At 43.8% G+C, this 13256-nt stretch overlaps 1 protein-coding gene across 3 annotated transcripts in view; it reads right to left on the minus strand.

The window, feature by feature from the left end:
• ISM1 (isthmin 1) overlaps nt 1-13256 on the minus strand; it is an 80658-nt gene that overhangs the window by 23303 nt on the left and 44099 nt on the right. For all 3 annotated transcript variants that reach the window (XM_012474998.2, XM_012475002.3, XM_012475008.3), the window contains exon 2: nt 6924-7163. In XM_012474998.2, the coding sequence (XP_012330421.1) occupies nt 6924-7163 (240 nt within the window). The remainder of the gene's footprint in view (nt 1-6923; nt 7164-13256) is intronic.

Genomic DNA, 13256 nt, shown 5'->3' on the forward strand with positions numbered 1-13256 from the left:
TTGGTATTCCATTTGTATTCAGACTGGAGTCAAAGGGATTGCTTAAACAAAACGTGCCCTGCAATTTCTCCAAGCTGGGAATAAAAACAATTTCATGTTTCAAGCTATTACCGTCAATACGATTTTTTTTGTTTCTCCAAACTGCTGCTCAGATCCAAACAAAACAGATTTGTTGCCTGGCCAGGCGATGAGTAGCAAAATACAAATTTACTCCAAAAGCTGTATCAACGACTAAATCTCAACACTTAGAGGCTTATTTTTCCCTCTAATTGCTAGCCACTGCCTCAACTGAATTAAAACAAAAACAAACACAAAACAAACAACTCTCAGGATCCACCCTTCCCTACAGTTAACAAAGTGAAAACCTCATGCTGGTATCAAAAGAAGAAATCTAATCTTGAACCTGAGGTTTCATAGGCATCCAATTAAAAAGACTTAATAAGTGTGATCAATGACTTCTCCAATGGTGAGGGCTCATTTGATGTTTCCTATCGCTCTCCTTTTATTTACATGTTTTTTAGCATCAAAGAATCCTTTGATAAAGATGTCTTGAACAATGATCAATGTGATGAACGGTAGGTGTGGGAGTGAGCACAGATTTCCAAACTGACAAAGACTCTAGATCTTACCATCCTTTCTCATCCTTAACACATAATTGAAGTGTCTTAGTATATTTTTTTCTTCTGGACTTTTCCACACTCAAGTCATGATGATAAAAGAATGCCTCCAGGTCAATTCCTGGCAGATTCTCCCCAGCTCCAAGAAAGAGAGTCCAAAACAAGTGCCAATTTGGAAAATTCTGTTTAAAATCAGAAAATGAGGAAAAGATCCAATGTACCTTGATCAGCTTTCCTTCTCTTGAAAATTAATACATTGATTAGAAACAAACTCTTGATTTTTGCTCAGAAATGCACTTCCCATAGGGAAACCAGTACCATTCTCAGTCTAGCTGATAACAAACGAATGCCACTGAGAATACAGAGGCCATGCTCTTCAAACTCAGGAGAAACTTCTTGCTTGCTAGTCCTCTAAGCCTTGTGATCTGTGGAAATTGGTGGGAGTGGGCAGGTATTTTCCAGAGGAAAACGATTTCCTTGGGAGCACAGAGGACATGTCTCCAACAAGGGTTTTAAATCCAGAACATTCCACCCATTCTTCCTCGACAACTGCCATGGAAAGAACACGAAATGGACTGGGAAGATATCTAATTCCCTCTTCTCAGAGCCGCTGATGCTCTAAGAACAATGATGGCAACCCCAGCTAACTGTGGTTACTGCTTTGAGACTTGCAGAATGCCAGTCCAGGCACTACTGTCCATCTACACAACTTAGACCCAATTTTCAGGCACAGAAACTGGCTTGGAGAATTTAAGGCCCCAAGATAAACAGCAAGGAAGGTATAGTATCGATCTCAGAACCAGTTCCGATTCCCAGTTATTTTTATATATACATTTCCTCTGTCTTCTTCATCTCCAATATCATCACCAACCAGCATCTATCAGTTCTGGGAAGCTTATCCTATATGGGGCCCTGTGCTAAGCACTTCATATGGATAACTTCATTGAATCCTCATAATCATACTTACATGCAGTATTATACTACATACCTACTCATAGGTAGTATCATCATTCCAATTTTATAGACAAGGACACTGAGGCACAGAGAGGCCCAATAACACGCATGGGGCTACAGAGGTCAAGTCCGGCTGACTAAATGGCGGTACATGATCCTAAACACAGGCCGATCTGCCTCCGTATATTGACAGCAGTGCCCCGTGAGAATCTGGGCTGAACAGGCTTGTCTTTATAGGGGCATGGGTTCACATCTTGGGTAGAAATGTCTTGATTCCAATCTAGCCAGACCTGTCATTCCTCTAAAAGTATTTTAGAGAAAAAGGGAAAGGGGAGATCAAACGTAGAAGCTCGTACAACTGTAGCGCTAGTGAACTCCTCTGATTGTATCTTGTGGCACTCAAGAGGGCCGTGGCCATGTTAATAAGTCCCTGCAAGGACAAAAAGGCCTATTTTTAAGTTCCTCTTAATGGGAGAAAAGAAACAAGTATATTGGCTGAAATGAACACTAATATCAGCTTGATCCAGAAAAGAGAGTATTTGGTTGTGTCATAATGAACTGATACAGTAAGCCCAATAATGGATTTATTTCAGAGATTTTTGCCTCTGCTATCTGACTATCAGCTGTAGACTGAAAACCCAGCAAAGCTGAAGTCTAACTTGTTTTGGGGGCATTTACTTTCTTTCCTGAATGATTTTTGTTTTCAATAAAACCCAACTTCTTACATTGTTTTAAATTTCATATGGAGATTCAGTTTAGGAGTTTGAGGCCATTTCTTTCTATTTTGTGCATTTTTTTCCCTCCTCATTTCCACAGCTTGAAGTCAGTCTTAAAATAGAAATGTCTGATTCACTTGGGACAGCGGCTGCCTGACTTCTGGGAGTTAAAACGCTCTACAGAAGCAGATGTTGGGGCTTTTATTAGGATTTCGTATCCTGAAAGTCAAGAGGCCCAGGAGGGACGTGGTGTCTTGCATGGGCTTAGCGATGGCACTTCAGAAAGGTGCAGGCTGTTTCTTTAGCCCTGGAGCATGGGAAACAATTCCAGAGCCTGAAGGGGTTGGGTGGTGCGGAGGGCGGGTATCAAGTTCCCATTCAGCTCCCAGGCTCCAGCTAGGGAGAATCGGGTGGGGGCTGAGGCAGGTTGCCAGGGGAAGGGGCAGATGAGGCCAGAAGCCCTGGCAGCGGAAGCCGACCCACTGAAGGGCCCCTCACCTGACTTCACTCTGCTACCCAGGGAGAGGGAATGCTTTGACCAGGCCCGCAGGGACCAGCGGGGCTGTCTGCTGGGCTGAATCCACCCTGTGTCAAACCAGTGGATTTCAACAAAAGAACAGTGCTTTGAGGAAAGGGTGAGGGCTACTAACACGGAAACCATCACCTCCTCGTAGAAAGCACCTCACGTTTTAAAGGACCACCAGGGAACTGGTTTACACAGTGCAGTGGTGCATGGGGCTGCAGTGGCTAGTGCTGTGGTATGTGGGTATGTGTGTGTGCACGTGTGTGTGCACACACACATACAAGTACACATCGACAGAAGGCTGGGGCTCCCAGGGGTAGCAGTTGTTTTATTCTTTCTTCGAACATCTTTCTGAATGACCAATACTAACCTTTAGTGGTATTCCAGAAACAGAAGGCCAGAAATGCAGCACAATTTTATTTTCTTTAGGGCCAAAATGTCATCAGATTAATTAAATGCAGGCCACCCCTCCCCCGTCAGAAAAGTAACAGATAGGGATTGTATAGAGCAGAAATAGAATAATTCAGCTGGGCAGTAGACAAAAAGAGATTATTGGCTTACTCCTTTTGGGTTTTTGCCTTTGACAGTATTTAGGCTGGAGTTGTATTAATTTTGAGTCCATTTGGCCAATAACCTTCATGCCTGGAGCTATGGTAAACCTTTAATCTTGGGAGTTACGGTGAACTTTGCTGTACAAAGGGTAACTCAGAAAAACATGGGGATTTGGTAGGAGTAGCCCCATCCCGCTCCCTACCCTGTCCTCCAGAGCATCTCTTTCGGAAGCACCACCTGGAGGTATGCTTCTTGCTCTTGTGCTGGGGGTAGGAGTAAGACAAGGGAAAAGAAAGCATGGGCTGTGACTTCTCACCTGCTTGAAGTCCACATGAGCAGGTAGCTTAGGGGCTCAGAGGAGATGCTGGCAAATCGTTTCCATTCCTACCATCTCTGCAACTACACTTTTGTAACGGCTCATGAAGACATGCATTTTATAAAGGTCCCAGCGGCACTGCCGGAGAGCACCCCATGCCGCAAGCACCCACGGCGCAGTGTGGCCTTCTTCTAACGCATTCTATGTTTATTCTCTGCTCCCTCCCTCACTTCACTTCCTTCCACATCCACAAATCTGACGGCCCCCCTCCCCTTAGGAAGCCAGGTGGCACTATTCCAAAGCATTCTCTACTTCTTGTTTAGTTAAACAACACAGCAGATTAGGGTGAGAAATGAATTGTAAGCTTGGCTGCTCCACGGAGCTCCTGCACAGATCCATCACATGGGCTACAGAGGGCCCAGCACTTAATGTTCTCCCCTTCCATTCTTTGGAAAAGCAATCTGGGGTTCCCAGCTCTGGGAGTCCCAACTGCCTTTACACTATTGCTTTTCCCTAATATTTAAGTAATATTTTAAAAAGACAGGCCAGTTGCAGTGGCTCATGTCTATAATCCCAGCACTTTGGGAGGCTGAGGCATGAGAAATACTTAGGCCAGGGGTTCGAGACCAGCCTGAGCAACATAGTGAGGTCCAGTTTCTACAAAAAAAAAAAAAAAAAAAAAATTAGCTGGGCATGGTGGCTCATACCTGTACTCCCAGCTACTCAGAGGCTAAGGTAGAGGATCACTCAAACCCAGGAGTTCAAGACTTCAGCAAGCCATGATTGCACCACTGCACCCCAGCCTAGGTGACAAAGAGAGACCTTGTCAAAATAAAATAAAATAAAGACCCCAGTGAGGACGAGGTAGGGAATGGGAATTTCCAGACTGATGGATTTATCGAGAAGATAGAAAGGGAATCCCAAGAAGTTCCGTCTGAAATTGGGTTTTTAGGTCAAGCACAAAGCACTCAATAACTTTCAATGAGGAAACAGTCCCCAGCAGCCTTCCATTCTCCTGCACACACGCACTTTCCTGCGACTTTACACTAGTAATTCTTAAATCGATTACACTGGTGTTATAGCTCAGTCCTCAGCATTATAGCCCAAGTGACATTCCCACCTCTGGGAAACAGTGCTAGCAACAGTAGGCTTCAGATTGTTTTGGGCATGGCCCAAACGCCCTTGGGATGAGGGCTGCCTGATTCTGGAACCAGAACATCGACAAACATGTGGATGAGCCATGATAGGAAGCAAGCTTGAGCAATGGTATGAAGTCAGTGCCTTTCTTGCCAATCTGCACCTATTCCAAAGGGCTCCATTGCTCTTTATCCCACCACGTGGTCAGTCCCTTGAGAGGGGACATTGGAGCCAAAGGCCTGTTTTTCCAATTTATCAGTTAAAACAATACAAAACTCACCAGAAATATTAACTGGGGCATGCCGTGATTTCTGCACGTGGGTTGTTGAAGAGTGATCTCCATAACATTTTTCACTCTGTGCCATCAATAGAGCCTGCCCGACTTCTTCCCACCTATAGAGATCCATCCCCCTGAGGACACAGTGCCTTTCCTCCTCTGTCTTCATGATCCTTCTGGCACTATTTTATGTGGTTGCTGGGATCTTCACATCTACCTCATTTATTGGAGGGAATGGGCCTTACATTTTTCAGTTTCCTGTAATTTAATGCAGCATTTTATATACAACAGGGGTTGGTATTCTAATTAAGTATTCTCAGTGACATTTGTCTGCCACCATGACACTGGTGTTAAGAGCAAAACAACTCAGGTCAATGAAACCTGATCTAAAACTGTTATCACACAGAGGGTGTTAGTCCGGGCAGAGAGAGAGGCAGTTAATGAAGGATCAGTTGCTCTGAGTCCAAGTTCAGGAACTTTCTGCTATATAAACAAATTGCCATTTGGTACATAGAGGAAAAAGTACAGAAAAGGTGTCCCTATACAAATAGAAAGAATTGGAAGCAAAGCTTATAAGTATGGACTGGCTGTAGTGGCTCACACTTGTAATCCTAGCACTTTGGCAGGCCGAGGCAGGAGGATTGCCTGAGCCCAGGAGTTTGAGTCCAGCCTGGGCAATATGGCAAAACTCTGTTTCTACAAAAAATTAAAAAACGAGCTGGGTATGGGGTCACACACTTGTAGTTCCAGCTACTCGGGAGGCTGAGGTGGGAGGTTCGCTTGAGCCTGGGAGGTAGAGGCCACAATAAGCTACGATCATGCCATTGTATTCCAGCCTGGGTGACAGACTGAGACCATCTTTTTAAACATGTATGGAAGCAGGCACATGAGGACGAGAGCTGGGTAGGGGCTGGGTTGCCTGGAGGATGAGCCTCTCTTAGCCATCACTGGGCAGAAACAAAGGTAAAAATAACATTCAAAATTAGGAGTTTGTCTCTGAATGTGGGTTGGGAGTCAGAGCCTGGGTTTGAGCCCTACAACTACTATTTACTGCCATGTGACCGTGGGTAAACTAAACAGTAACTTTCTGAGTATCTGGTGCATTGCTGATAGTATTAGAAAAATGACATGGGCTTTGTCTCCTTCATGAGGGTGTTGGGAGGATCAAATCAGATCAACATTTGCTTTGTAAAGTATACTGAGCTATTGCAGTGTAGATGGAAGTCATTACTTTTAATCCCAGGCACCCTTTCCCTCCCCTCCCATTTCCCATTGCTTCATCAGATCCCATCTTAATGGAAGACAGTCATCTCTCCCCTAGGAACTCCTGTTCTCACCTTCCTTCCTCTTATTAATTTTTTTTATAAGTCATGTATACTTTAGAGTAACGGAAGCTTGTCTCTGTGAAGGAATTTCTGGTGTCCAAGGCAAGTTTAGAGGGGCATTAAGAGAAAGAGCTTTCCTGAGTGCTTTGAAATCATATGTGAAATCATTTGCCCAGTCTGTTCGCAGGTGAGATTGGCCTTTTCCTATAACTACCACATTTCATCAGTCTTGATTTTATATTTGACTGTCTCTGAAGTTAGTATGTATCTTGTCATCCTTGGTGTGTCAGACTTTAATTAGTAGTGTTTTCTTCTTTTGAGTGGTTCATAAAATAATGGTGCATCTCACAATCAAGGGTGTCACTTAATGAAATGCAGCACTGTTCGTATGGAGATAACATGATCTTAAGGAGGAATCATTAAGGGGTTAAGTAGAAAAGTGAGGTAAGGCAGCAGTTAAGATGGACTGTTTTGTTATCTTCTACCTTCCAGCTGCCAAGAATTACCTGGATATTTGGATTCTGCCCATTAATATCAGCTTTGGAAAGATCCGGAAAGTTTGGTAGATCGAGGAGAAAGGATCTGGAGCCATCTCCTTGCGACAAAGGGTGCCCAGTCTCTTGTCGGAATCTCGGTCTGGGGAAGGGCTGGTGTGCAGCCTGGCGGTCCAGATGCTCCCCTGGTGCTTCTTTGGAGAGAGAAAAGCTGGTTTCTGATGTGGCATCGCTTCCCACGTTGAGGTTATTCTAAAACAAACAAACAAGCAAACAAAAGACACGTGATTTAAAAATGTCACCCTTAACAGTCCATTACATTCAGGAGCAAGGACAATTCCAGTGACTGAAATTAAGCCAGCATGGTATTCCAAACTCATTTTGCAACTCTATGGTTTAGTTTCTTCATATCTTAAAAGCCAGATCATCAGAAAACTTCTCCTAACCTGCTACTTGGGAATGTTCTGAGGGTTAATGAGTTATAAGCTATTCATTAAGCTTCAAAGTACTTTAAAAATGAAAATGCTATTTTGAAGGAGAATAGGTGTGCATTTAAAGCTGGAACCAAATGATGTTTTTCTTCTCACAGCTTCAACTGATTAACCACCTTGGCTTTAGTTATAGCTCTAGCGTCCAGAGTTAGTTTCTTTGGTGTAGGCTATGGAGCAAAAGATCTGACCACGCTGGATAAGATTCTTGAGCCATATTATTGATCATATCCATTCATCATTTGTCTTTCCATTTGACCATCAACCCATCCATACATTTATTCACATATCCTTCCTTCCTTCCTTCCACCCACACACTCATCCATCCATCCATCCATCCAACAAATGCCAACCATGCTAGGTACAGGAGATACAGCAATCAACAGGATAGACATGAGACCTATTATTTTGAAGTGTACGATTAGGTGAGGGGAATAAACAACAAATACATAGATAAATAAATAAGATCAGAACAGAGAATAGTGACTGCCGAGAAGATAATGGGAGTGTCTGGGGAAAAACCTTAGACAGGTGGCCAGGGAGAACCAGAACCCCTCAGAGAAGGTGACACTTGAGGCAAGATCTGAATAACAGAAGGTGGCACCCTGCAATAATCTAGAGGAAAGACATTTTAGCAAAGGGAGCACTCAAGTCCAGGATGGGAATGAGCTTGGCTGGACTGAGAAACAGAATGACCAGTGAAGCTGCTGTAGAGGGAAGGAGGGAAGAACTGTAGGTGATGGGGATGAAGAGACGGGGCTAGCCAAAGAAAAAGTCACAAAAAGGCATTCTGAAATCTAATGGTTTTATTCTGGAAAGTACAAGCCCATTGTTTTTTCCAAGTTGTGAAAAATATCTCCTTTTGTTATCATGAGGGGGAGATTTCTCTAGTGATTGAAGAGTATAGAAATTGCTGGACTCCTTTCCCAAACCAGCCTTTCTTTTTCTCCCCAATTCCTCTCACAGAAGACTTACTCCAGCCTTCAGGGATGGCATTTTCTTGTTTACTGGTGGAGAGAGACAGGAGATAGAGTTTCACCAGCGTTTGGGTCAGTGGTTAATGTTCTTGTTATTCTTGGATATGTTTTCGGTTTGGGAGTATATATTCCAGCACACTGTCTCCACACACGCCCTCTGCCCCCCACCACAGTGCCTCTGTCCCAGCCAAAGGGTTACATCTGGTATAAAAACACTCATGACTCTGAGCACCCAAGGTCAAGAGTACTGAGGCCGAAACACACTAGCAGATACAGATACATTAGGTTAGCTTAGATAAGGTTAGCTTCTTGGAGAGCTAACCTTAGGGAAGTAGTTATTATTTTTACTTTGATTTATGTGTCATTTTTTAGAGACAGGGTCTTGCTCTGTTGTCCAGGCTGGAGTGCAGTGGCACAATCAAGCTCACTGCAGCCTCAGATTCCTGGGCTCAAGCAATCTTCCTGCCTCAGCCTCCCGAGTAGCTGGGATTACAGGCATGTTCCACCATCCCCAGCTGGAAATGGATTTATAAATATATGTTTAAATAGGAATGGGGCTTAGGAAAAAACTCACTGGTGCGGAGACCACCTCTGAATGTTCTAAGAGGCCAAGGAGTGTGGAGATAGAAACCTCATCTGTCTCCTCTTGAAAACACGCAGTGACAGCGGAAAGCTGGATGCTCTGCGGCATGTTTTTGCTTGCCCTTCCACAGCGCAGAAGATGTGGCCGGGGGCTGTGTCTTTGTTCACCTTTCCAGCCACCTCTCTGCCATGGTTTTCGTCTTCTGGCGCATCCTGATAGAGGGAGTTGCCTTGACGTTTTGAGACATTACTCAACGCAACAGAGGCCAAATGTATTATTGCTTGAGCCTAGGAGGGAGGGAGGGAGGGGGAGTGAGAGAGATTGAGGGAGGGGGGAGGGGAGGGGAGGGGAGATCATGCCATCTTTCCTCAACATAAGATTTCTCTATGACATCCCAAAGGGAAGACAGCTGAATGCGATGGTTCCCTTGCTTTTTTCCATTAATCTCCAACCGTAAAACTTCCACAACAGCATTAGGGAGGACAGTTAGATTGTCATGGAGAATTTCCTGTGCAGGATTTAGGATTACAAATCTTGGGAGGGGCCAAGAATTTGCTTCCCTGCTTTAGTACTTCTTGTGAATCAAGCCCTAACTTCATTGCCACAATGGATACATACTGCTTAATAAGGTTCAAAATAGAAAAAATCTATTTCCTTTCCCCTGTAATAAAGTACTCTTTCTATGAACGCTTATATGTTAGAGGAAGTAGAAAATGTGTTTTTGCTACTTTTTGACATTTTGCTTAGATGTCTGAAAAAACAGGGACTAAGTCTGATTGATTGACGTGACTCTTGCATTTTTCCTGATAGGAAATCCACCACCCCAGAGTGTTTCTGGCTTAGCCCCAGACCAAGCAAACTCCTTAAACTCTCTAGGACTCAAAGACCTTGCATGTAAAGCAGATTAGATAATAAGAAGAGCCCTGTACTTTCCCCACAGGATTAGTCAAGATACTTGGGTTGGGTTTGTCTACACATGGAAAGAGAAGCGTCAAGTTAGGGACACTGGCTGGGCAGTTGAGGCCACAAGTACCTCTGCCGGGAATAGTCACACAACTGGGGCTGAAGTATGTTTTGGCTTCAGTTTTGCACACAATTGTGGCATTTCTCCATCTCTCCCAACCACCCTGCCCCCCAGACACAGGCTTGGTGTTTGTAAAATATTTGGAAGATGGGAAGTAATAAAGACATGCTAATCATAGTCTCTGAACATCTGAGTTACTCTTGCACCTCTTCCAAAACATACTTAACTGGAAAACTTGGCTCCTTGCAACGGTATACCCCCAAGCTGTTAAGATACTGGAAATCCTAGGGTAGGGAAAGTGTGGCTAAGGATGAGCCATATAAAATGAAATCATGTTTTATTCAGTCAATAACAAGATTTGAGAGTAGCCATTATTGTTATCTAGACTTTAGGGTAGGAGACAACAGACAGAATATCCTACAAGAAAACACTTTCATCTTTTCTCAAAGGGACACACTGTGCATCCTCCTTGCAGAGCTCCCCTTGGACGTCAGTCCAGCTATCACCAAGTTCACTTACTGAGTATTTCACTTAAATTATTAGAGCAGAGTGAAGATTTTCAATAGGGGTGGATCTCAAGGTTAAAAGTGAAATATTTTATGTTTTATTCAGGCAAGAAACATTCCTCTCTGAAAATGATACCTTAGGAAAGTCTGGGAATGTAAGGAAAGAACCATCGCCATTCTTTCTAAAATGCCGTTGAATTCATTTTGCCTGAGTTAAAGTGATACAAGGGGGGCCTGCTCAGTTTGGAAAAATATTTCTTTACCTACAATGTGTCTTTGAGTTGAACATCAATCTGTGAGTTAACATTGAAAATACTGCAGCCCCAGCAGCAACGTTTCCTCTTGTGGCTATAAGTTCAGAGTTATGACTACCAATGAGAAGGAAAACAGAAGAACTGAAGCTATTGAATGGCTTATGCATATGCACTGTTCAATCGCTGAGGCAGGTGATCTGTGTTGGTCAAATTATTTAGCTACTGTGTGATGCTCCTCTCCTTCTATTATTTTAGAATTTATCTAAAACAGGAATAGTAATAAAAATATCCTGTTTTTGCAGCCTGGTATTTTGCCTTAAATGGCAGTACTGTGGCAGACATTGCAATTGCCTACCCATTGTCTCCTCCCCTCTTTTTCTTGATGTTTGTTTCAGGTGGCTGTCGACCTGGCAAAAACTACATTTCCCAGCATCCACTGCATCTGAGTATGACCATGTGACACACTCTGCCCAGTGAGGAGTAAGTGGAAAGTTCTGGACAGAACTGCTGAAAAGGAGTTTTCAGATTCAGTTTTGCTGTTTGCCTTTCTCTCTTCCACTTTGTCCTGCCTGAAATGAGGATACCGGGGTTGATGTGAAATTAGGCAGCTGGCAGCCATGAGGATGGAGGCTGTAGTCTAAGCGTGGCTGACTGGAAAAATGATGGGCTTAGCATTATGGAGCTATCACACTGGTCAGTCCTGGAATGGTGACTCCGTATGTCTTTTACTGTTATCACTAATCTTAACATTGACAATGCTGCAGTACCAGTAGCAATGTTCCGTCTTGGGATCCTAATTTTTGAGTTGTGATGACCAAGAAAAAATGAAAAGGCCCTGTTTAGCTAAGTGGCTCTATGTTAGATATTCTGTTCTTTGCAGTTGAATACAATTCCCAAACAATAGAGGTGCCAACAGGGCATTTAATAAAACATCACAGTGAACTTCACTATGGCAGCCAGGACACAGATGCTGGGTTCTGCTGCCAACTTTCCTGATATCCGATTCCAAATCTGCCATTGATACCCTCTGCATATGTTGACAGACTCTTTTCATTGTTTCAGCATCTACACATTACATTACTCAGCTGTACTGCTCACTGAGTACTGTAATGTTTCTTTTAAGTGGTCCTATTAGGCTGGTGCAAAAGTAGTGGTGGTTTTTGCCATTGAAAGTAATGGCAAAATCCGCCATTACTTTTGCACCAACCAAATACTATCAATTGCAAGAGGTTTTTCCTTGCCAAGAGGAACCAGTGTTCCTTGGACAAATGGATTGAGTGCAGAGCTTGGGTGGGGAAGGCACAGATGAATTTGGGATACCTTCCTGCACCAAGAGGCAAGGAAGCTTTCAATGATTAACAGGATCCTCTTGAAAGAACACAGGAGCCAGTGTGACAGGCCCCCATTTCTCACAGATCAGAGAATTTGGACAAAAAAAAGAGATTGTCCTTGACTGATGTACACTGAATCTATCCAGATCCATAAGGACACTCACAAAGGAGAGAAATCCAGAAAAACTACTGGTGCCATTTGAGGTAGGTATTATAAAACTCCTTACTTTGCAAATTGGTATTAAAAAGAAAGGTTTTCAGAGGAAGTGATGTTTGAACTGAAATCAAAAAGGCTGATAAACGTGCAGCAGACGTATCAGGTTAAGAGAGCAGGGAGCTGGGGAGGGGTCCAGGAGCTTTGCAATCCTGGTGAAGAAGTCTCTGAGGCTTGACAGAGCTGTGGTTTATAGATCCAAAGGGTTTCAGAGCTGAAATGCAATGAGAGTAACGATCAGAGATAACTGCTGTTTTCATATGAAATAATGGAAGTAAATATTATACACATCGGGCCCAACACACAGTCTCAGTCCACCATTCTTTGGCCTGAGAGGCTTCTATCACACTGTCCTCTGACTTGTCCACTAGGCTGCCACTTCCCTGGTGGCATCCTGTGGGACATGTGGAGGTTTGCTGAAGCTACATGGTGCTGGGATCTCATCCCTCCTTCCTCATTCTCATCAGCTGGCGCTGAATGCCCTTGGGAAAGCTCTGCTGAGATGAACTGAGAAGAGAAAATCTCTCATCTTTAGGCTGGGTGCAGTTTTACTCAAATGACAAATTCACATGTTTTAACCACTTGTGTCCTTTATACTGAGTACATCCTGGTCCAGCACCAAGACTGTCCAATCACTGCCTCCAGTCACTGAATAGCTGGAGCTGCTCCTTGTGGCTGTGTCTGTGACAAAGGCGGGTGGCCATAGCTACATCTAGGGTCAGAGTGGTCAGAATGGCCAGAGTCCCCAACAGGTCATTTGGCACAGACAGATAAATACAAAGGAGAGGGAATGAGGTTTTTTGGACAACCAAGCCACAGGGCAAATGAGGATGAGCACTACAATTGGAGGAAGATGAAGCTATGGAAATGGGTGATGCATCCTCTTTTGGAAAAAATGAGCTAAGTGTCACTGCCCCAGTCTGCAAATAGCCACCTACCCTATCCTGCAAACACCAATCAAGGACTGG

The sequence above is a fragment of the Aotus nancymaae genome, unplaced genomic scaffold, assembly GCF_030222135.1.
Source record: "Aotus nancymaae isolate 86718 unplaced genomic scaffold, 86718_ANA_hifiasm-v0.15.2.pri h1tg000001l, whole genome shotgun sequence".
Classification (NCBI taxonomy): Eukaryota; Metazoa; Chordata; class Mammalia; order Primates; family Aotidae; genus Aotus; species Aotus nancymaae.